General features: G+C 27.4%; 2 protein-coding genes across 2 annotated transcripts; both read left to right on the plus strand.

Moving 5' to 3' along the window:
- On the plus strand, window positions 1-1,395 carry LOC145838312 (zinc finger HIT domain-containing protein 2-like). Its single transcript, XM_082945882.1, has one exon. It carries the CDS (start codon window positions 10-12, stop codon window positions 1,231-1,233), a length of 1,224 nt encoding a protein of 407 aa, XP_082802008.1. The 5' UTR covers window positions 1-9; the 3' UTR covers window positions 1,234-1,395.
- Window positions 1,396-2,063: 668 nt separating this feature from the next.
- LOC145838056 (ATP-dependent RNA helicase DDX24-like) lies at window positions 2,064-21,056 on the plus strand. The gene is made up of 13 exons (XM_082945585.1): window positions 2,064-2,196; window positions 5,559-5,912; window positions 7,919-8,065; window positions 10,122-10,274; window positions 10,343-10,539; window positions 11,264-11,363; window positions 12,181-12,354; window positions 14,239-14,346; window positions 15,312-15,486; window positions 18,835-18,930; window positions 19,312-19,499; window positions 19,940-20,114; window positions 20,693-21,056. The coding sequence occupies exons 1-13, from the start codon at window positions 2,077-2,079 to the stop codon at window positions 20,740-20,742; spliced, it is 2,037 nt and encodes a 678-aa protein (XP_082801711.1). The 5' UTR covers window positions 2,064-2,076; the 3' UTR covers window positions 20,743-21,056.
- Window positions 21,057-25,926: the final 4,870 nt, after the last annotated feature.

Raw genomic sequence — 25,926 nt, forward strand, 5'->3', positions numbered from 1 at the left:
TAAAGTACAATGATAAAATTTAAGGAAACTTCACATAATGAGGACACTGATGCTTTCCAACCAAGAAAATGTTTCTTCTGTGGGAAATCACCAGCTGCAAACAGGTGTCCCAGGTGCGATGCGGTTTACTGCGGTCTGGCTTGCTACAAAAGCGAGAGACACATGGACTGCTCTGAGAACTTTTACAAGGAAAGTTTTGTGAAGGAGCTCAAGCTTCAAAGCCAAGTTGACCAAGATGAGAAGTCCAAAATTTTGGAAATGATTGAAAGGACATACGAAGACAATCCGCTCTATGAGGGCCTGGGTTCAGACAATGAAAGCATGGATGACGTTGACACTCTTGCTGACAGGTTGAAAGAAATTGATGTGGAGAACCTCCAAGATGAAGACGTTGATTTGGTTCTTAAGCAAATGACCAAGAAGGAAAGAGAAGAGTTTCACAAAATGATAGACACTGGTGAGATATTCAACATATACCACAGCCAGACTGGCACCAGGCAAGAGTGGGAGCCTTATTGGTTCTCGCACAACTGCAGTGTGGTGAGAAATTTTGAAGAGAAGAAATCAAACTCAAAAAGCACAATTGATAAGTCCGTGGCCAACTCATCAAGTAAAGTAGCTTTCAATCTAATAAACGTCATCTTTCCTTACAGCTGCATGCAGACAATTTTCAATGGCTGCGGCCACGTCGATTTGCCTTTGGAGTTCAGTGATTCAATAATTTCATGCTCAGTCTTTCTGGCAAAAAATCAAGTGCTCGAATCTGTGGAGGAAGCCGTCATTGATTCAAGCATCAAGTGCTCACTGTGCTGCAAAGAAAGGAACTTGTCTGCGAGCCAGCGGTATCTCATTGAATGCATCAGGTTCACCAGCCACATCTTGATAGGCCCGAATCCTGATGAGTGTTTTGAGTATGTCAAGAGGGCCTTGAATGAGTTTAAAGCTTCTTGCCAAGCTTCCAGAAAGTTGTTGAAAAATTCTACCGTGTACAGTAGTTCTGAACTGGTTAAAAAGAGAAAACTTTTGTTTGGTATCATCAAAAAAGTTGAGTTTCTTTTAGTCTGGGTTGATCAGAATAAAGAACAGCTTTCTTTGTTGTCTATTGAAGTTGTTGAAATTTTCAAAAAGAAAGTTTCTGAGTATAACACTAATAAGAGAGATAACCAAAATATAGAGAAGTTTAACAAAAAAGCTAATAGTGGTAGTACCCCAAAAATTGTGGAGATTTGCTAAGATTATTTTCTTAGATATAAATGAAAGAAAAATAGCCTTGTAATTACTTAGATTAAAATTTATAATGTTTTTTTTGATATGTAAATTTTATATTATGAACTTTAACTTCCAGACCTAGTTTGTTAGGGTTTTTTTAAAGTATTTAAATTTTTAATAATTGTATAAAGCATTTTTAATTTTAGAAAATTGTCAAAAATAGATAATACATTTTTTTCTAAAACACTTTTTAAAGATTAAAATACTAAAAGCTGATAGTTTAAATGGTACCATGAAGTTATTTATCTTAAGATTGTTATTGATGCATTTTTGCACGAGGTAATAAGAATTGAGTTAAATATTTACATTAATTATAATTTAATTTGTATAAATTTGGCCATTTGTAATTTATATATTATGAAGCATCTACAGAGAAAATGAAAGTTTCTAAAAGTAAAACTTTAAGCTGTTTAATAAACTTTACATATTAGGAATTGTATAGTAGATGTTTTGTACATATAATCAAATAAATTTAAGGTAAGTAATTTATTTGCTTTTTTAATATAAATCTTAATTTTACGAAAAAAAAATGTTGAAGTAAATTTATATGTACATATATTCTTGTCTTACAGTAGTTAAAATTACTTAATTTTTTTTTTACTTTTTGTTTAAGTTTTGTTAAAATTTAATTTTTTTGATGCCAAAACATTTATTCCTTCATATTGCAGTCTTTAAGTTTAATAAATACCTATCTTTTTAAATTCATAGATATAAATTTTAATATCAAATTTAATAAATTTTATGTTATATTTTATTGTTACTACTAACCAAATAAAATTTTAGTTTAAACATTAGAAATAATTTAAAATGCATTGTGCCAAACTGAAAGCAAATAAAGAGTGGGATACGGTTCCGATTGCAATAGGAGAAAATGCTCCCAGAGACTTCAGCTTAATTTCATTTGAAACGTTAGACGACTATTCTTTAGTAAGTTTTCATTTTATATATGACTAAACCTCATCAAAAATAGTTTTTGAGTAACACCTGCAATTTAAGTAAGTAAATTTCTTCCACTATTCATTTTACAAAATTTCAAAATTATTGCCACTCTCTCAAACTATTAAAAAATTCACATTGATTTGAAATCGCCAAAAGATTATGATAACTCTGACTAATCTAGTCAAGGCTAGTTTGAACTTTGAAAAACTTTAGCCCTCATCAGACCAATTTGTAAATTGTAAAGCTCAGACTGATTTTCTTTACGTTATCAATCTTGTCTAATTTTTTTTACTTTTTTCATTTTTATTGTTTTAAAGTAGTATTAGAGTAGTAGGTAGTTTTAAAGCAGTCATTTTTATGGTACTAGTACAGGGTTGCCACTTTACCTGGAAACCTGGAATTCAACAATTAAGGCAAAACTGGAATTTCAACAAATTTCACTTAATTTTAATATGTTCAGTAGTAGAACTTTGATTTAATCAAAAAAATCTATCATGTAAATAAAAAAATTTTGTCATCACCAAAAATTTAAAAAAACATATTTAAAGTAGCTTTACAGTATCTTTTCAATGTTTTCATACTAATTAACACAGTCTCATATCTTAAACTTAACTCTAAACTAAAAGTAGACCAAAAATGTTTACTTTTGAAAACCTAGAAAAAATTTGGAAAAGCTGGAAAAATTAAAAAAAAGCGAGTGGCAACCCTGTAGTAATATAACTCATAGATTTAATTTTACATTTTGGCTAGTAGTACTTAAAAATTAGGTTTCACAAGGTTTATAAAAACTGTTGCCATAAACTCAGCTGTTTTTCAAGATTTACAAATGTAGTAGTACGTAAATAAAATTTCAGTATTAGCCAGGGACGTAGCTAGCTCAAAAAAGTTACGAATCTGCAAAAATTAAAACATCTGAAATAACTCGTGATAACGTCCTAGCGGAACACAGCAATTTAAACTACCTCTAATGTTATTGAATTTAATCTGAAAAATTGCAGTTATGTTAATACATCAAAAATGGAATGTTGAGGTACAAGTGATAACTGTATACAAGGCAATTTAATTTGCTCCACACCCCCTATGGCTCTTTATGTCTTGCCACTTGTGTAAACCAAGAAAACATTCATTAACAGTAGGAATTTTTATAGGTAGTTTTAATTATTGGGTACTTTCAATTGCAGCAAATTTGCAAAAAAAAAGTACCAAACATTTTGATGAAGTCATTAACTTTACTTTGGGTAGTTTTGAAGCTTAAACTTGTAAAAAAACAAAATTGCTTTCTAAGTCTATGACAAATTCACTTTTTTAATTTTCTAAAACATGAAAATAATCATATCTGAAATAAAACAATAGAATAATACTAAACATTTCCCTATGTTAACAAAATTATAGAAATATTTTTTGTTAACATAAAGTTACAATTTTAAATTCAAACACAAATTAAAAAATGATTAAAATTTTTATTTTTATAGTTTATTGATGAATTTAATTCATAAAAAATTTTCAACTAATTGTACATGAGTTATGTACTTCAATAAAAGCTACCTTTTTATAGTTTGAAATAAAGTTAATAGGTTGGCCATCAAACCTAAATGCTTATGGGAATCTTGGAATGTTATATAAAATCCTAGAATGAATTGAAATTCCGATCACTTATTTTGTCTAGAAAATTAAATAAGACTTGAATTTAAAAAAATATATTGAATTTTGAAAATTGAAAGAAGTTTCAAAAAAACTTTAGGAGCCACCTTGGGTACAGGGAGGGTGTAGATCACTTTTGTTACAAGTTGATGTCACTTTATGAAATTAAATCTAAACTACAAGTATCTTTATACAGATTTTTTATACCAAAACAAATTTTTGATATAAAACATTAAAATAGGAGAGTACAGTAGATTTTAATTGTCATCTTTTACTATTTTTTAAATATTAAAAGGAATACTTCCTTAAAATTTGAGCAGGTTACCAAAACACCTGGAATCCAGGAACTTGACAGTTTAAACAAAAACTGGAAAAACCTTGAACTTTTGAAATTAAAAAATTTGAAAAAATTTAGTGTTCAAAAAAAAAATCATCAAAATATCTGTAATTTTTAAACTACTTCTACATGTAAAATCATGAAATTTTTATAAAATATTATAACTTAAAGTCATCAATAATCTATAAAAGAAAAATTTTACAAGTCAATAGCTTAATTTGTGGTTGAATTTAAAACTGTAACTTACACAAAAAAAATCAAGGTTGAAAATTATATTTCCTTAATTTTGTTAACACAGTGAAATGTTTAGTATTGTTTTATTTCAAATACAATTATTTTTATATTTAGAAAAATAAACAAAGCGACAACAAAAGCCTAGACAGCAATTTTTTTTTTACAAAGTTTAACCTTAATAACTACCCAAAGTAAAGTTAATAACATCATCAAAATATTGGGTACTTTTTTTGCAAAATTGAGGCAATTAAAAGTACCCAATACTTAAAACTACCCATAAAAAGTTAAAAAGTCCTACCCTTCATTAAAAATAAGTATAAAAAATCACCATTTAAATCAAAAAAACTTATACTGTTTTGAAAATCAAACATTTAACGTAGTCAATAGTAACAACAAGTTATGCAGATTTTTGTAACATAAAATTGTATGATTTTGATTTTTGAAGCTATAGCTTCCTTTAGAATCAATTTTGCATTATAGCTTTTTGACAAAATAAAGCTTTAACGCCCTAAATGTTACAATTTGGATGTATTTAATTCGTTCAATTTTTTTACGACACTAAAAATGCTAAAGAGCACATATATGTCAAAATTATCTCTCAGGAGTGCAAAATTAAGTACTAAAAGCTAAGACAGCAGAGTCTTTTTTCAAGCTGAAATAAAAGCAAGTTTTTCGCACATAAGTATACGTTTCTGTAGATTTGCAGAAACCTACCTAGCTACGTCCCTGGTATTAGCTGTCATTTAAAATTAAAGTAAGTGTTTAAAAGTTTGTTCTTTGTAATTAAATATTTACCTAAGTTGATGGTTTATTTAAGTTGAAGTAATTTTTAACTATCTTAGTATAATATTTTTTTTGTTTGTCTAAAATATATTGTAGAAAGTTAAATTTACTTTTTTGAGCAAATTATTAATTTCTATTTCTAATCTTTTAATTTATTAAATAGATAACTAAAAAAACAAGTATAGTTTTAAACATGTTGTTACACCTTTTTAATAATTTATTTAAATTTCTATAGATTGTAAAAATGGTTAAAATAAATGTAATGCCATGCCTATAATGTCAAACTTTATTTCTAAAATTTAAACTTTAATTTGTTTGTGAGGAATTCTATTAAAAAATGTTAAAACCATATTAGATACCGCAAGAAGATTTAAAGGGATCAATCAAGCCCACATCAGACACAAAAAAAGAAGAAGCCAGTTCCGACCAAGGCTCTAAAAAACAAAACAACAAAGACGGCAAAAAGAAAAAGCGGGTGAGAAAAAAGAAGAAGGAACAGCAGAAGGGCAAGAAGCAGCAGAAGAGAAAGAACAACGATGACGGTGGTTCGAGTGAGGAGAAGAGGCTGAAAACTGAGGAGGTTGCAAAGATGAGCGACGAGCAATTGGTCGCTGAAATGTGCCAGTGGAGCCAGTTCAACCTGCCCATCGAAGTGCTGAGGGGTTTGAAGGAACAAGGATTTGAAGAACCCATGCCGATTCAAAAGCAGGTACGTTTTATCAACTAAAAGTTTTGATTTATAATTTTATTCACAAAATGATTTCATCTACCCATTTGTGCTATTATTTTAAGTGTAAATTTAGGTTTTGATAGGCTCATGCCAATTCAAAAGCAGGTACGTTTTATCAATTAAAAGTTTTGATTTATAAAGTGATTTCATCTACCTCTTTGTGCTATTATTTTTAGTGTAAATTGAGGTTTTGATAGGCTCATGCCAAATTAAAAGCAGGTACGTTTTATCAATTAAAAGTTTTGTAAAACGATTTATAATTGTATTCACGAAATGATTTCATCTACCTCTTTGTGCTATTATTTTAAGTGTAAATTTAGGTTTTGATAGGCTCATGCCAAATTAAAAGCAGGCACATTTGTTTATCAATTTAATAGTGTGTAAATTTATCTATAAGCCTATGTTATCAATCTAAAATATGTTTACAGACTACTTTTGTGTTCTTTTAGTTAGTGTCAGGTTTTAATAAACCTATGCGAATTAAAAAACATGCATGTTTGAAAAACTTGTTAAATATTTTTTAAACTATTTAAATGTATGTTAACTTATATAAATTTAAATGTTTTGTTCCTTATTTCATTTAACAATATTTGTGTGGCTTATTTTGAAATGCTATTTTTAAAATTTAGTCATTTCATAACCTGGATATAAGTACTTTCAGTCACATAGTATTGCGATTTTTTAATTAGTAATTCTATAGCTTTAAATTTATAAATTATAACTGATCAACAAACTTCAACTGGGTTCTGTAAAAAAATAATAACTGTAATGAAAGAATAGAAGCATATAATAAAGTAAGTGTATGCATGTATTATTTTAATGAAAACTTTTATACACCTACTTTATTTATTCTATGCTTCTATTTTTAAATTACAGTAATTATTTTTTACAGAACCCAGTTGAAGTGTGTTGATTTGTTAACACACAGAAACATATGTTGGTACAATAAAGGAAAATTACTGTACTATTTGTTTTTAATTATATTATTTATGAAGTTATTTCACTAGGATCTTTTGTTAGCAAACGATTAAATTTATATTTTTGAACAGTTAAAATATAACTGCTAGTTTTATAACTTTACTAGTTTAATTCACTTGTTCACACTAGTGAAAATAAAGGGCTAAGTACTACAGTTACTTGATTAAGAATAAAGTGTACAGGTACTGAAGTTACAAATAAATTTTAGAGTTAAATAAAAGAATAAAAAACTTTGAAATTAAACACAGTTAGAAAAAGAAGTTTGGAAAACTATAATAGTTAAAATTTATTTACAGGCTGCTTTTGTGTACTTATAATTAGTGTCAGGTTTTCATAAACCTATGCGAATTAAATAACATGCATGTTTGAAAAACTTGTTAAATATTTTTTAAACTATTTAAATGTATGTTAACTTATATAAATTTATATGTTTTGTTCCTTATTTCATTTAATAATATTTGTGTGGCTTATTTTGAAATGCTAAATTTAAAAGTTAGCCATTTCGTAACCTATAAGTACTTTCTGTCTCGTAGTATTGCGATTTTTTTAATTAGTACTTCTATAATTTTCAATTGCTAAATTATAACTGCTAATTTTTAAAGTTTACTAGTTTGTATTACATGTTCACATTATTGAAAAATACAGGACTAAGTACTACAGTTACTTGATAATGAATAAAGTGTACAGGTACTGAAGTTACAAATAAAGATTAGGGTTAAATAAAAGAATAAAAAACTTTGAAATTAAACACAGTTAGAAAATGAAGTTTTGAAAAACTATGATAGTTTGAAAAAATATTTTGAAACCCTTACTGTAAAAAAATGATTTAAAAAAACTTTCACTAAAATTGATCACCAAAAATATAATGTAAAATGCTTCGTTAACCATGACACCAAGTTCCAATAATTTTTTATAAAGTATGATAAATTCAGAAAACTTAGCTAGTCAAGTTTCAAAATACTTAATATTCCTGTTGCGTATTTTTTATGTTCTACCGCAAACCACAGGTCCTCTCACTGGCAATACACCAGCGCAAGGACATATTGGGAGCTGCGGAGACGGGCAGTGGAAAGACGCTCGCTTTCGGAATCCCGTTAATCTGCCACCTCATTGAAGACAAAGCGAGGAACTTCATTCTCAACCAGCCCAAGCCAGTTAGTTCAAACTTTTGTTTGTATTTTTGAAAAACAAACTTTTATGTTACAGTTAATTTTGATTTCATACTTAATATTTAAATTAACTGTACCTTGAAGTTTTGAAAAATTAAACAGTTTTTTAAATCATTTTTTTTCTGAATGTTTTAAGAGACACAATATTTTGTTTGAGTAGTTTTATTGAACATTTTTACTTTTATTTAATTGGTATTAAAGTAAGATTTTTTATAAGTTAACAACAAAATGCTTTTTGAAATAACTTAATGTTGTGTGGTTATCAACTTAATGAGTTAAATTTTACGTTTACACTTTTTGATAAATTTTGCCCACAGACTAGAAAATCACCTCTAGCTTGAAATCTATAGTGTTCAATATTTAAAGTACTAAAAAGATACATTTTTAACCAGTTTTTTACTTTTACAAAGTAATATAAATCTTATTATTTAGTTTAACGGCATAGGAGGGGTCCACCTTGATTTTTACAAGTTTATCTTATTTTGTAGAGTTTTATCTGAGCTATCAGACATTTTTAACCGCTTGAAAAAATTTGAAGTAATTTTTGAGATATGACCGATCAAAGTCGGTGACCTCAATAGGTTCCTAATGGAAGGCGCAAACTAAAAACGCAAAAAAAGACCATTTCACTGAAAATCTGTCTCCTCCTTCATTTTTTAAGCAATCTTCTTCAAATTTTCACAGAAAGTGTACTATTATATTTACAAAAAATTGAATGCAGGAAATTTTTTAATTTATAAAAGTAAATTTTTATTAAAAAAATACTACCAATTTTTATTGTTTTTTTTGTCTTAAATTTTTATTTTTTAATATTTTTAAAATTGCAACATTCAATGTCTTTTAAATTATAAAAGAAATATTGGGAACGTTTCCTGAAAGGTCTCTAGCTCAAAAAATGAAGGAGAAGATAGATTCTTAGTGATTTTTTAAATTTTCGAGAATATTGACCTTAAAAAATTTGCGGTCCATACGTTTGTATCGGAAATGTTTGATAAAAATTACATTATCTCAAAAGTTAAATAATATTTTTTTATTCTATAAAAATTGGTTTGTAGTTTGTACTTTAAGCTTTCATATAAGATCCAATGTTATTTTTAGTAAATAAAATGTCGGACCCCCTATGCCCTTAAAACTTTTCAAACTAAGTATAAAATTTTAAATCCTTTCTTAATAGTATTGTTCAAGTCTTTTACTAGGGTAAAAAAAATATGAGTTTTAATGCATCCATTTTGTTAGAAATTTTATAGATTTCAATCATTTCTTTGGTAATGTTTCCAAGTTAAGCAATTCAAAGTTTTATTGTTTAAGTTTAAAAGTTTGATTGAAAGTAAAGAAATTTAAAAATTTACTGGTGCTCATGCTGTGACGGTTAAAAGTATGAGCTTAACTTTCATGTTATATATATATAAATCAAAATAATAAGTATGTTAAGTATTAAAGGTAAAATTTATTTCTAAAATGTTGCAGCAGCAAATTTTTATGTTAATTTCGTGTAAAAACCTTTCTGTTTCAGTTGTAACATTTATAGTTATACAATATTTTTTTTAATTAATAGAAAAAGTTGCAAAGTAACAAATTTTTCTGTTAGAAATTTAGTTGAGAGTTTAAAATGCAGCTTGCACAAAATCTGAAAACAAACGTGAGTAAATTTCTCACATGAAAATCTTAATTATTTTTTTCAAGTATGGTACAGTTTACAACAATACAAAAAAAAAAGTTTCAAACTTTAATGAGTTAAATAATTGAGTTTTAAACTTTTATAAAAAAGTTTAACAAAATTATTGTAAAAAATACATTATTGCTTCTACTGTCTTGAATGAACAAATAACACGCTTTTGATTCACTAGTACTTTCGTTTATTGAAACACTATCAAGCGATAAACTTTTTCAAGACAGTAGAAGCAATATTGTATTTTTACAGTAATTTGTTAAACTTGTCTATTATTATTTATTGTCTAAACAAAGAAGTTTTAATTATCTTGGACACTGGAAATAAAAAAAAGGTTTAAAACTTTCATAAATAAAATAAATTTAACAACAGAAGGAAGTGGCAAAGAAGGAGGATTTGAAGCTGGAGGACGCGGGTGAGCTGGCTGAAGATTTCGACGATGCCGAGATGCAGACGGACTACACGGAGCAGCAGTCAGGACTTCCCGCGCTCATACTCACCCCAACCAGGGAACTCGCTATGCAGGTGTGTGGTTGTTGAAATTGAAAAAACCCAAACACGTCGAAAAACAAATCAATTAAAAATGTTTACAGGTGAAGGACCACCTGGTGGCGATAACGAAGCACGTGAGGGGCATGCACGTGGTGGCGGTGTGCGGGGGTCTGGACGCCAACAAGCAGATCAGGTTGCTGAACAGGAGACCCGACGTCGTCATAGCGACGCCGGGAAGGTTGTGGGAGCTGGTCGACAGGTACGAGGTCGATCACGTGAGCAGACTGCAAACGTTGAGGTAATTAAAAAATATTATTATTTTTCAATAATATATAATTATATATATATATATATTAATAATGTTTGTATATTTATGATTAAATGTGACATTTTGTGAATTGGTATATATATATGTTTGTATTTTATAGGTATATGTTTCTATGTGATGTATTTGGTAATTGATATATATTCGTATATAATGTTTTTATTATCATTAAAAATCTTTGTGATATTTATTTATCGGTATTAAACATCAAGGTGTTTGGTAATTATTGGTTTTATTATCTGTTTATATATTATTTTAAAACATCGAGATATTTGATGGACTTTCATCTTTATTTATTTATTAACATCAAGGTACTAGTGATTTTTATTGTTGTTTTATGTAAAAGTACATGTATTTGTTTTTTAACATTAAGGTACTTGGTAACAAAAGAAGCTGATATATATACTTATATGTATAATACACTTATTCTTAATATTGTAGATACTTGGTCTTTGTTGAATCTTATATATATATTTATATGTATAATATACTTATTCTTAATATTGAAGGTACTTTGTCATTGATGAAGCTTATATATTTATATTTATAATACACTTTTAATATTGTAGATACTTGATCATTGATGAAGCTTATATATTTATATGTATAATACACTTTTAATATTGTAGGTACTTGGTAACAAATGAAGCTGATATATATACTTATATGTATAATACACTTGTTCTTAATATTGTAGGTACTTGGTAATAGATGAAGCTGACAGGATGTTGCAGAGGGGACATTTCGAAGATTTGGAAAAGCTGATGAAGATCATTAACGCTGAAGATTGCTATAAAGTTTGTTGTTGATTATTAGATTAAATTCTCATAGTTAAAAATTTTGGGTTAAATATAATGTATAATTATTGTTCTGATAACTGATAAGTTTTAGTACTGTTTTCTGAAAAAAAAGTGTCTACAGTTCTTCAATAAATGTTAAAAAAAAAATTTTGATAAGTACATTATACAGGTTGCCACTTTACCTGGAAAGCTGGAAAAACCTGGAATTTGAGCAATTTTGAAAAAAATCTTGAAAAACCTGGAATTTTGAACAAAAGTCACTAAAGAACCTGGAGTTTTAACAATTTTCACATGTTCAGTCGTAAAATTTCGATTTGACCCAAAAAATCTATCATATAATTAAAAAAAAATTGTCATCATCAAAAATTTTTTTATTGAAAAACATATTTAAAGTAGCTTTACAGTATCTTTGCAATGTTTTTATACTATTTAACACAGTTTATTATATAGTATTTAACTTAAAACTAAAAATAGACCTAAAAATGTGTACTTTTAAAAACCTGGAAGAAATTTGGAAAACCTGAAAAAATTTGGAAAAAACAAATGGCAACCTTGATTATAGTTTAAAGAGTACTTACCAACTTTTTGGAGATTTTCGTTTCAATACTTATCATATAAACTTATTATTTCATAAAATGTAACTCAATCTCTACCATCAACCAAATTTTTCTCAGAAACGCCAGAACCTGTTTTCCAAACAAAAAAAAAAAAATTTTTAAGTAAAATTTAGTCTTAAGAATATTTTTTGCAGACTTTTAATTTAATACTTTGCCTAAATTTGTCGTTATTTCATGTTTACATCAATTGTTCTCAGAAACGTCAGAACCTGCTGTTCTCCGCCACCCTCACCACGAAGAGGCAGGTGAGCGCCAGGGTGAAGAACAAGGCCGGCTACAAGGCGGAAACGGTGGAGGCCAAGCTGGAGGACTTGTCGCGGAAGGTCGTCGGCGCCGACAAGCCCAAGCCCCACAAAGTCGACCTCACCACAGTACGTTATTCTTACTGTTTATACAAAAATATTAAGTTCGGCATGCATGTTAATATATGTTGGAGTTTTACTGTGTGATGTTTAAATTAGCAGTCGTTTTAATAGAAAATAATGAAGTTATGTAAAATATTATACGTAACTTTGGTGGTTCATCAAACAAAGTCGACCTCACCACCGTTTGTTTGAATTTAAACAAAAATATTAGTATGTTGATTTTTAGAAAACAAATAAAGAGATCTCAGCTGCTAGAGGAGAAATAACGAATTTGTTTGTAAATTAAAGGCTTGAAATAATAAATTCATTTAAACCACCGTATGTAGTTATTTAAACAAAAATATTATGTTGTGTATATACAATATGCATAAAGTTAAAAAATAAAATTTGTTAGTTTAATCAGAACAATAATTGTTATATAAGAACCTATGAAAACTTTAATTCAACTGGCTCATAGGTTGGAGTTATATTTTAAATTAAGTTTGAATTTTTTTGTTAGTGTGGCTCTTTGCTGTCTGATGTTGAAATTAGCAGTCGTTTTAAGAAAAATAAATTAAAATTCATATAAAGTCTTATACGTAACTTTGATGGTTCATCCTGTTTTATTCATATATATCAAATTTATTTTATAAACTTTAGTATCTGTTACTTCACATTGTTTATTAAATGTAGGAACATTGCCCTAAAAAACGCTTTTTTCCTAATCACTTTACGTTGGATTTTTGTTAATTTATTTTGTTAAAAAATATTTTCTTCATCCAAAACTTGTAGATTATAACCCAAATGAATTTTTTTAAATGTATCATTTATCGTCAAATACACATAGGTTATTTTTTTAAAGGTTATGGTGTGATAATCAATTGCCTCGTTCAATTTTTTTTGTGCTTCTTTTTTAATTGTTTTTTGCTAAAATAGTCATGTCTCAATTATAAATTAGTTAAGCTGTGTTTAAGATCAGTATGTAAAATTTTTGCTTAGCGATTAAAATTTATATGCTCAACTCAAGCGTGTGCATTGAACTAAGGACTCTTCTGCTGAGAAAAGACATTAGTTTTTAAAAAGTCAAATGTAAAGTTTTCAGTGAGCTAATTTAATAAGATTTTGAATTAGATATGTTTGTAACAGCTAGTGACCTCTTGTACAATAGTATAAGAGTAAAACATTGTTTTGTTGATAATAAACTGTAAAATAAAATATATACTGCTAATATTACAATAAATGGGATTCAATTAATTTACTCTGCGATCCAAAATTACGGAACAGACCAGCTATAGCCTGTTTAGCTTGGATGAGGTAAGCAGATCTTTATGCAATTATTTTGTTTAAGCTTACAAAGAAAAAAGTTGAATAAGCATTTGTAGTACATACAACTTGCACTTTTTAGTGAACATACTGATAGTTAGTCGTTGACTTTAGATTTGCTAATTGAGGAACTTAAATTTTGTTTTAAGTCAAAAGAGTAAAATTGTTTTTGTAAAACAATCATGCTGGGACTTAAGTCAGGGTTGCCACTTTACTTGGAATTTGACAATATAAGCAAAAAAACACCTGAGAAAACCTGGAATTTGAGAAATTTTGAAAAAACCTGGAAAAATCTGGAATTTTATCAATTTTCACATGTTCAGTAGTAAAATTTTGATTTGACTTAAAAATTCTATCATATAAATTAAAAAAAATTGTCATCATAAAAATTTTTTTCATTAAAAAACATATTTAAAGTAGCTTTACTGTACGTTTTCAATGTTTTTATACTATTTAACACAGTTTCTGGAAAAAATTTTGAAAAAACGAATGGCAACCCTGTTAAGTATTACTCAACGGTCTTTACAAAATTTGTCTAATTAATAAATAGTTTTTTAGTATCTTAATTATACGTTTTTCTTATTTCAGGTTAAAATGACGGCAGAAAACTTGCAGGAAGCAATGATAAGGTGCAGCAGAGAGGAAAAAGATTATTATCTTTACTATTTCATTAAATCTCATCCTGGTAGGACTATTGTGAGTTTCATTGATTATTTAAAATAAAAAGATTATTATCTTTACTATTTCATTAAATAACATCCAGGTAGGACAATTGTAAGTTTGACGTTTTATTGGTTGTTTAGAAACTATTTTTTCATATATTTTTGATAACCAATGCAGATTTTGTATTTAAAGAGTAGTTTGTTAATTAAAATACTAGGCATTGTTGGAGCTGATTAAAAGAGTTTAGTATTTGTTGTTTTTTTGGAAAACTTAAAAATCGATCTTTTTTCTTCTATCTGTTTCAGTTGAACACCCTAAAGACATATATTTGAATATTTTAGCAGTAAATAAATTTTTGATAAATGATAGTTAAGCTGAAGATACTTCAAGTGAGATATCTGTAAAAGTTTATTGTCATAATTTCAAACTTAGATGTTTTTCAATGTGATATCTTCTCAGCTTTAAATCTAGACCATTTTTCAATCATAAATTGCATTGTACTAGACTCGGTGTATTTAAATAGGTTAATGTTACAACTTACAAAAAGGTTAAATGGTTGTAAATGATGCATAAAAGGTTTACTTTTCCCTAAAAGCTTATTTTTGTGCAAGTGCCTTTTTTACGGACAATATGATGCAGAGATTTTACTTGTTGTCTTATTTTATATTTCCTACATGAGTTTGCGGCATTATCAGTCTTTTGAGCCATGTACATTTTACTTTAACGTTGTTCTATACCAGGGGTCGGCAAACTGCGGCCCGCGGGCCACATTAACATTTTTATTCAACTAGTTTAATATACTAACATTTTCGAAAACACAAAAATAAAATTTTAGTGTTATATTTAAATGATATTCTATCGCCTAAATTTTTTTTGTTCAAAAAAAGTATCTTTAAATATGATTTCAAAGATCATAAAAAACGTTCCTTTATGACCTGCCGAACCTTGTTCCATACTTATTTCATCTCTCACACGTCAAAATACTTACTTTCTCACAGGTGTTTGTTAACAGCATCGCTAGCGTGTTGAGGTTGGGAGGCTTACTGGACGTACTGGACTGCAGCCCAATGAGAATGCACTCCAAGATGCAGCAGAGACAGCGTTTGAAGAACTTGGACAGGTTCACCGCGAGCGAAAACTCGCTGATGATCGCCAGTGATGTGCTGGCAAGAGGTTGGTGTTCGTTACAATAAGTCTTTTTAAATTATAAATAAAACATTTTAAATAATGCAATTATAATTTATATTTGTCTGTAGTAGCCTGTAAAAATTTGTTCTTAAAACTTTCTAATTGTTTTGATTTCTACTACTACAACTGTTATTATAAAATGTGTTTAATCATTTAATTTCACATTAAATTCTTAAAATAAACATCATCTTATGCTGAGTAATATTTGTTTTTATGTTAGTACAAAATTTGCTACAAGTCTTTTGCTATTGCTGTTAAGAACTTATTACTGTAAGACTGTTCACACTTATATCAGTTTTTTCAAATAGCTCTTCATATTATAAATATAGTATACAATTTATATGAACTTGTTGAACAAAAATAAGAGTTAAATACGTATATAGAAATCTTTATTATAATTAATCAAAGGAATGGACATTAAGAATGTGAAGCATGTAGTACATTATCACGTATATATAGTACAATATATAATAAATTAATACATAATTAAGGAATGGATATAAAGAATGTGAAACATGTGGTTCATTATCACGTATATATAGTGCAATATATAATAAATTAATATATAATTAAGGAATGGATATTAAGAATGTGAAACATGTAGTAAACATTATCACGTATATATAGTACAATATATATTAAATTAAAACATATATAATTAAGGAATAGATATTAAGAATGTGAAACATGTGGTACATTATCACGTATATATAGTGCAATATATAATAAATTAATATATAATTAAGGAATGGATATTAAGAATGTGAAACATGTGGTACATTATCACGTATATATAGTGCAATATATAATAAATTAATACATAATTAAGGAATGGACATTAAGAATGTGAAACATGTAGTACATTATCACGTATATATAATACAATATATTATAAATTAATACATATATTATTAAGGAATGGAAATTAAGAATGTGAAACATGTGGTTCATTATCACGTATATATAGTACAATATATAATAAATTAATACATATATAATTAAGGAATGGACATTAAGAATGTGAAGCATGTTGTACATTATCACGTATATATAGTACAATATATAATAAATTATTACATATATAATTAAGGAATGGACATTAAGAATGTGAAACATGTGGTTCATTATCACGTATATATAGTACAATATATAATAAATTAATACATATATAATTAAGGAATATTAAGAATGTGAAGCATGTGGTTCATTATCACGTATATATAGTACAATATATAATAAATTAATACATATATAATTAAGGAATGGACATTAAGAATGTGAAACATGTGGTTCATTATCACGTATATATAGTACAATATATAATAAATTAATACATATATAATTAAGGAATGGATATTAAGAATGTGAAGCATGTAGTTCATTATCACGTATATATAGTACAATATATAATAAATTAATACATAATTAAGGAATGGATATTAAGAATGTGAAACATGTGGTACATTATCACGTATATATAGTACAATATATAATAAATTAAAACATATATAATTAAGGAATGGATATTAAGAATGTGAAACATGTGGTACATTATCACGTATATATAATACAATATATAATAAATTAATACATATATAATTAAGGAATGGACATTAAGAATGTGAAACATGTAGTAAACATTATCACGTATATATATAGTACAACATATAATAAATTAATACATATATGATTAAGGAATGGACATTAAGAATGTGAAACATGTGGTTCATTATCACGTATATATAGTACAATATATAATAAATTAATACATATATAATTAAGGAATGGGTATAAAGAATGTGAAACATGTATTTCATAATCACGTATATATAGTATAATATATAATAAATTAATATATAATTAAGGAATGGTCATTAAGAATGTGAAGCATGTGGTACATTATCACGTATATATAGTACAATATATAATAATTTAATACATATATAATTAAGGAATGGACATTAAGAATGTGAAACATGTTGTACATTATCACGTATATATAGTACAATATATAATAAATTAATACATATATAATTAAGGAATGGTCATTAAGAATGTGAAACATGTAGTTCATTATCACGTATATATAGTACAATATATAATAAATTAATACATATATAATTAAGGAATGGACATTAAGAATGTGAAACATGTAGTAAACATTATCACGTATATATATAGTACAACATATAATAAATTAATACATATATGATTAAGGAATGGACATTAAGAATGTGAAACATGTGGTTCATTATCACGTATATATAGTACAATATATAATAAATTAATACATATATAATTAAGGAATGGGTATAAAGAATGTGAAACATGTATTTCATAATCACGTATATATAGTATAATATATAATAAATTAATATATAATTAAGGAATGGTCATTAAGAATGTGAAGCATGTGGTACATTATCACGTATATATAGTACAATATATAATAATTTAATACATATATAATTAAGGAATGGACATTAAGAATGTGAAACATGTTGTACATTATCACGTATATATAGTGCAATATATAATAAATTAATATATAATTAAGGAATGGATATTAAGAATGTGAAACATGTGGTACATTATCACGTATATATAGTACAATATATAATAATTTAATACATATATAATTAAGGAATGGTCATTAAGAATGTGAAACATGTAGTTCATTATCACGTATATATAGTACAATATATAATAAATTAATACATATATAATTAAGGAATGGATATTAAGAATGTGAAACATGTAGTACATTATCACGTATATATAGTACAATATATAATAAATTAATATATAATTAAGGAATGGACATTAAGAATGTGAAACATGTAGTAAACATTATCACGTATATAAAGTGCAATATATAATAAATTAATACATATATAATTAAGGAATGGACATTAAGAATGTGAAGCATGTAGTTCATTATCACGTATATATAGTACAATAAAAATTAATACATGTATAATTAAGGAATGGACATTAAGAATGTGAAACACGTGATACATTATGACGTATATATAGTACAATATATAATAAATTAATACATATATTATTAAGGAATGGATATTAAGAATGTGAAACATGTAGTAAAAATTATCACGTATATATAATACAATATATAATAAATTAATATATAATTAAGGAATGGATATTAAGAATGTGAAGCATGTAGTGCGTTATCACGTATATATAGTACAATATATAATAAATTAATACATATACATAATTAAGGAATGGATATTAAGAATGTGAAACATGTGGTACATTATCACGTATATATAGTACAATATATAATAAATTAATACATATATAATTAAGGAATGGACATTAAGAATGTGAAACATGTGGTTCATTATCACGTTCCTCGAAGTGTTGAAGGTTTCATTCACAGAAGTGGAAGATCTGCCAGATCCGGTACGTCATTTTTTTTGTTGTTTTTGTTGTTAAAATATATCAAATCAAAAAATAAAATGTGAAAACTGTACATGCTAAAAAAAAAAGTAATAAAAACTTTTTCTGTCAAAATCCAAAGAAGATCATAACATACAACTATAAATACGTCAGGTGTACAAGTTATATCTGAAAAAAGGACAAAAAGTTCCAGCCATTTAATTTAAATCATGTTTGCAAATTATTATTTATACAATATTTGTATTTAGCAAATATGTTCTATTTCTTCGATTCAATACCCAATATGCGCCAATGATTAAACTTCAAAATAACAAAAATACAACTTTTTTAGTTTCTTTATAATTATTTAAAACACTCCAATAAAAAAACTTTATATGCTACCAGGCGAACAGGGGTTGAGCCTGATGTTTGTCGGTCCGGACGAATCCAAGCTGTACACGAAGATCTGCATGGGGACCAACAAACTGAACGGGCTGGACTACTACCAGATCCAGCAGAATTTGATGCGCGAAGTCAAGATGAGAGTGAAGAAGGCGGTTGAATTGGACAAACTGCTGCACAAAACCAAAAAAGTCAGTTTGTCTCGGAAGCGTCCAGCGCAGGGGTCGGCAAACTGCGGCCCGTGGGCCACATTAAAATTTTTATTCAACTAGTTTAATATACTAATGTTTTTGAAAACACAAAAATAAAATTCTAGTGTTATATTTAAAGGATATTTTATTCTTTAAAATTTTTTTTGTTCAAAAAAAATTGTCTTTAAATATGTTGTTTAAAGCACATAAAAAAACGTTCATTTTTGACCTGCCAACCCCTTTTAACCTTCGTTATACGTTTTTTAACCTTGTCTTGAAAGCGCTTTCATTTTTAAGTGCTTGTAAAAAAACCTTTGTTACACTTTCTTAAAGTAGCCTGAAATTAAGTTGAGTCTAGTTTTGGAAATATACCCTTCTAACTATATATATCATAAAAAATCTTCTCAAATAAAAGGCTTTACAGCGTTTAATCTGCGCAGGTGCGAACGAACAACGATTGGATGGTGAAAAACGCGAAGCTGGCCGGAATCGATTTGGACGACGACCAGCTCATGAGCGCCCCGGGCGGTGGAAGCGACGACAAGCAGTTGAAAATGATGAAGTCGGAGCTGGAAGCCATGCTGAAGAGACCCATATTCCCCAAGGGAACTTCCAGTACGTTTTGCTGTTTTTAAATAGGAATTTTAAGTAGTATTTAAAAAAAAATTTAGTTGTTAAAAAAAATCTCATAGTTAAGATATTTCCCAAGAGAGGACTCTCAATATGTCTTGTAGTTTTAAAGTTAAAATTTTAAATCATATGTTTCGGTCTTACTTGCGCAAACATTTTTTTTATAAAAATATTTGTTTTATGATGGAAATATTTTTCAATAACATCAATAACAATATCAGTGCTTGGTTGTGAATGACTAACGGAGTTTCGTGTGTTAATTAGATTATACGAAAACAATGACAATTGTGTTAACTAGTTGCGTGCTTACTTGAGCTTTTATTGTAACAAAATTTACTTTGAAACTGTCATGACCTAAATATAAAGTAAATTAAAACTTGTATGCCACTCTTATTTCTAAATATTAACAAGTAATATTGAACTTTAACAACAGTTATTTAAATTTGAAATTAAACTATACTCGGAAAGTTAACATGCTGATTTGTATTAAATATTTTCTGTTTAAATGTGATGTTTTTTAGTATATTTTAAAAACTAAACAATTACTCAACACAATTTTTCAGGAAACTACATCACCATGAGTGGAAATCTGCAGCAACCCTTGTTTTTGTGAGAAAACTAACTAATTCGCTTAGGTTGTAATTTTTAGAAAATTTATTTTAGAGTTTTTGCTTTTATCGCGGTGTTTTAAGTCTTCATGAACACTAAAAGTTTATTATATAGTAACATCTAATCTAAACTTTTTAATTAAAAAATAGTAAAAAAATATTGTACCGCATGATCCTAACCTACGGGTTTAGAAAATATGAGTAAAGATTTTCACCTAATAAAAAAAAAACTGTTATACTAAATAATGAAATTTGTAATATTTATCTTTTTTTATTTCACCCTTAACGTGCGCTTGTTTTTTATGTTAAACTTTTAGGACACTTACATAGGCAAAGTAAAACTAGTTATAGTGATGGAATGACACCTTTATTATTTTTATTGTTTTTAACATTCTTAATGAATTGTTAATAGCTTTAAACATGTTTTTGTTACTTAATAAATAAAATAATAACAATGAATAAAATAAGTAAGTTAACTAGCAACGGGTACCTGTCTTGGATCAGAGGTTGGCAAAATGCGGTCCGCAGCTCAAAATGCGGCCCTCAAAGTCTAAATCTGCGGCCCGCGAGCTCCTTTTCAGCAAAAAACATACATTTTAAAAACAATAAAAATTAAAGATTTTGTGATAAAAACTTCCAGTTAGGCTCTTAAATCAATGAATACTCTTTATTAGTGCTCTAATGTTGCTTAATTTATTATATTTTTGATCTTAAATAATGTTTTTCCTGGTTACTAGAATTTTTCATAAATAAATGCGGCCCTCAAAGGTTTTTCTAAATATTTTTCTAGGAAAATTGGGCTGCGAATTACGTAAGGCTACCGACCCCTGGCTTTGATAGTGTTTTTAAAATTAATAAAACCAAGATGAGTTTAAAACAAATATTAAGTAATCACGTATGTAAGTGTTTTTTACTAGATTAACTTGGCGTTACAAAAAAAAATCATCCATATTTTTTTTTACTTAAAAAAGTTTTTAAAGTAAGTGGTGTCACTCAAGCAAACAGGTAAATGCCTAATATAAATGTCTAATCAATTTTATTTAACTTGAAGTTAAGATTTGATAAACAAAAATTTCCTATACTTTTCAACCAATGACCAGTTAGATAGACTAAAAGTCCTATAAGAGAGTGCTTACTTATTCTTTAAAAAAAGTTTTAGACCAACAGCTGAAAACTTCACGTTTGTTCATTTAAAAACTCAAGTTACAAATACACCATAATTAAAAACAGTTTTCATGTTTCAAAGTAGTTAAAGATTTAACATTCATTGGAAGTTAGTTATGTTTTTATAAAGGATTGGTATCAATAGTGAAAAGTTTTAAAAAAATTGAACTATAAGAAGTCAAATCACGGCGATTTAAATTCTTATATAAATACCGCTCTTAAAAAAAATAAGTAGAAAGAAAAAATGCACAAAAGTAAAATGATGCTAAAAACTATTTGAAAAAAAAAACAATTTTGATAATGAAAAAGTCATTATTACCAAAATAACCATATTTTAATAAGTTTTAAAACTTCATTAGCCATGTCACAGGAAATAATTTAAGTTGTAAATGCTCATGTAGGACTATTTAAAAATTATAATTGGTAAAAGTATGTTTTAAAAAACACTGGTTAATGGAAACTAAGAAATTTTAGAGTTTAATTGTCTGAATTTGATTTGTCGTGCACCTTTAAAAGTAGTATGCAAATCTAAAAAGGTATTAGTTTTCAGCTCTGCAGCAGTATATAATAAAATCTTTATTTAACACCAGTATAGGTTTTGCTTAAAGTAAATTATAACAGTTTTAATGATCTCTATGGTCTTATTTACACTCCTATTTTTGCAGAATTTGCTGTATTTTCTAAGTAAGAAAAAAATAATAATCTAACACTTGAAACTATATAAAATACTGTATATGTATAAACGATCCTAACAAATTATTTTTTTAAATCTTCTGAATAGTTAAGAATACTATAGAATTTTGCACCAATATAATGTAAATATTTCTTTTAATATTTGACATAGTTTTTTCTTCAAAGATTTCATAAGGTTAATCTTACGTTTAACCTTGTACTGTTTTGTAATAGCTAATTCGAAGCTTTAATTCGTCATCTGCGAAACATAGAAACTTAAAATTAGTGTCTTCAAAGCATTTATATATATTTAAAAAACAAAGATTTTAAAGATAAACATTTTAGCATACCTACACCTACTTCCAAAATTTTCAACCTACTTCCTTTCATTTAGATCAGGGTTTCCCAAATTTTATTCAAAAGGCCATCTTTAAAGAAATTAGAAAAGCTTTAAACCCCCTATAATAAGATTACTCAAAAAACTACCATTAAAAACACCTGAGACCCTTTTTTTGGTCTTAATCATCAACTCCAGAATATCTAGTGTAAGTTTAAAATTATGACCTTGTGGCCCCTTTGCTGCTAATAAGCCCCTAAATTTCAGTCATAGCCCTAAGGGGGCCATTTGGCCTACTTTGGGGAACCGTAATTTAGGTGTAACTTCAGCTCTAAATAAATGTAATATTTTTACGATGGTTTACTAAATTGTTTAGCAAGTTTTTCTCTCAAATTTCCAAAAACAATTTTTAGATCATTATAAAATGTAGATATAAAACCTGAAAAGCAGATAAAGCCAAGGTACATCATAAGTTATTGCAGATACCCACTTGTATATAAGTCTTAGAATCTTGCATGCTTTTTTATTGAAAAATGATCCATTAAGTTGCGATGTCATCTTTCCTTAAAAAACAGTATTAAAAAAAATTGTAATCATTAAAACAGTTTAATTATATATCAGGGTTGCCACACACTCAGGGAATCTCAGGGAATTTTCAAACTGTAGAAAATCTCAGGGAAACTCAGGGAATTTCGGCATTTTTCTTTTAACTCAGGGAAGTTTTGATTTTTTCTCTAAATTTCAGGGAAGTTTTTGAAAATCTCAGGGAAATTTTTTTCTAGATCTAGAATGAGGTTTATTTAATCCAGTTTCAATATTTGTTCAAAAGTAGTAATTTTTATTATTTAAGTGGTATTTAGAATAGGATGATGTATTAATAGTTGTGAAATTGAATTTTTTTAGCTTTGTTGCCTCAATTTTGGTTCCATATTTAACAAGGTATCAGGAAAACAGCCAAAGCGTTCCTTTCATGTATGATGATATACAGAAGTTAGTATACAAGTTAATGAATATTGTTTTTACTACTTCTTTCATGGAAGCCCATTCAAATGGAAAAAAGCTACTTAACTAAATAATGAGCATTTTCAAAATAAAAGTTTTCACAAAAAAGATGTAGAGTTAGGATGTGCTGCTTCTACTTTAATTCAAGATTTGCTAAATCAAGGTAAAGTTTCTAACATTTTGTTCAAGTCATTTCACAATGAATGTAAACTTTTTATATTTGCTATAATAAAAAAAATTAAAACAAGAATGACTGTTGGTTTGAACTTTTTAAGAAGGGCTGCTGTTTTAAATCGGCATGTCTAATTGGAATGGGTAAAGACCGTTGTGTCAGAAACTTTACAAGGTTGGTCCATCAACTTGTCAGCATGAAAATACTAAAAGCAAAAGAGGGTGATGACAGCATTAATCAATATATTGATTTGTTAAGTTCTTCTAACACTCAAATACTTTTTGAAAATTTTTGAAAATTTTCTTGAAAAAAGTCACAATTTAGACACCTTTTATTTTGACACACTTGATATCCCAAGCAAGTATAAAGATTTAACAAGAGTCCTTGAGGCTGTTTTTTGTGCTTCACAATGGCCAAGCAAGTGTTGAAAGTGGCTTTAGCTTAAATAAGGAAGTAATATCAACTAATATGGGAGAGATGACAATAAGGTCCCGAAGAATGATCAAAGATCATCTATATGCAAACAGTCTAGAACCAAGCACAGTTGAACTAAGTTCTGAATTGTTAAAATTTGTAAAATCTTCTAGGGCCCAATATTTGGCATATCTTGAGCAACAGCGCTTTGCTAAAAATGTTCCAAATAACGGTGATGCTTTGAGCAAGTTAGGAGAACAAAAAAGTAAACTTACAAAGCAACTCAAATGTTTGAATGAAGACTATGATAAATATACTGCAGATGCCAACAAACAGTCTGATTTAGAAGCAATGAAAGAATTATTAGCAAGAGGAATAGCTGCTAAGCCAACGCAAATAAACTTAAAACTAAAACTATTGATTTAGAAATTGCATACTTAAAAAAACAGTATTAAGATTTTTTTATTAGGTAATGTGAAATTGTTTTAAAATCAAAATTATGTTTTCAGTTATTTAAAATAGATTGTGTATGAACATCTAAAAGACATAAAAAAAAATTTAATTTTAGATTATTTTGTATCAGTTGTTAGGTATTAAGTTGTACTTTGATATGAGATATTTCTTAAGCTATTTCTTTAAACTTTCTTTTTGCAGGTTTTTTTACAATAATGTTAAGCTTTTAAGTTTTATTTACTGCATTCAGAACAGTTGCTAGGAAAGACATACAAGTCATAATGAAGTTATTATGTATGCATTTAAGTGAGTTCTTCATGTGAAATTATTATTATAGTATAATTAAATTTTGTCAATTAAAATGTCAAACAAATTAAACTTTATTCTTTTATGTAGAAAGTTAACTAACAAGTTTACACAAAGTTGTGCAAAAATTTAGTTTTTAATTGGTTTAAACCTTTTAAGATTGAGTTTTTGAAAACAGTTTTTTTCATAAATTTAATGCAGAAGCATACACATACAACCTTCCTTTTATTATTAAAGAAGAAAAATGAGAATAAGGTATTAATAATTTGTGTTAGAAGAGAAAATTTTTTTTTAAGATTTGAAAAATACTCAGGGAAACTCAGGGAAATTTAAGGTTACTCAGGGAATTTTTTGGTCACTCAGGGAAGATTTTTTGGCTCAAAGAGTGGCAACCCTGTATATGCTAGTTAATACAGCCCTATACAAACTTTTGAAAATAAAACAAGATCAAAAGCTACTTTAAGCTATAATCAATTATGTTAAATGAGAACGGTTACTGTTTTTTGTATCCGTTAACACCAGCTCAATTAAAAAAATTATTAATTGAACTCAAGTTAGATTATTTCAAATAACTGGCAACATTAAGCAATTTATTTTGTATTTTACTACTTTTCAAGTTCAACTTGATTAAATTCACAACTATAACATTAAGAAGTAGAATTTTGCTTA

The sequence above is a fragment of the Thalia democratica genome, chromosome 6 (genome assembly GCF_965202585.1).
Source record: "Thalia democratica chromosome 6, ktThaDemo2.hap1.1, whole genome shotgun sequence".
Classification (NCBI taxonomy): Eukaryota; Metazoa; Chordata; class Thaliacea; order Salpida; family Salpidae; genus Thalia; species Thalia democratica.

What these genes read in the sequence shown, in the direction of transcription:
- LOC145838056 (XM_082945585.1), top strand. Translation starts at nt 2,077, where the DNA reads ATGCATTGTGCCAAACTGAAAGCAAATAAAGAGTGGGATACGGTTCCG. An exon ending in CCAGGGAACTCGCTATGCAG is followed by an intron (nt 10,275 to 10,342) that starts GTGTGTGGTTGT and finishes AAATGTTTACAG; the next exon opens with GTGAAGGACCACCTGGTGGC. An exon ending in AGCAGACTGCAAACGTTGAG is followed by an intron (nt 10,540 to 11,263) that starts GTAATTAAAAAA and finishes TTAATATTGTAG; the next exon opens with GTACTTGGTAATAGATGAAG.
- LOC145838312 (XM_082945882.1), top strand. Translation starts at nt 10, where the DNA reads ATGATAAAATTTAAGGAAACTTCACATAATGAGGACACTGATGCTTTC.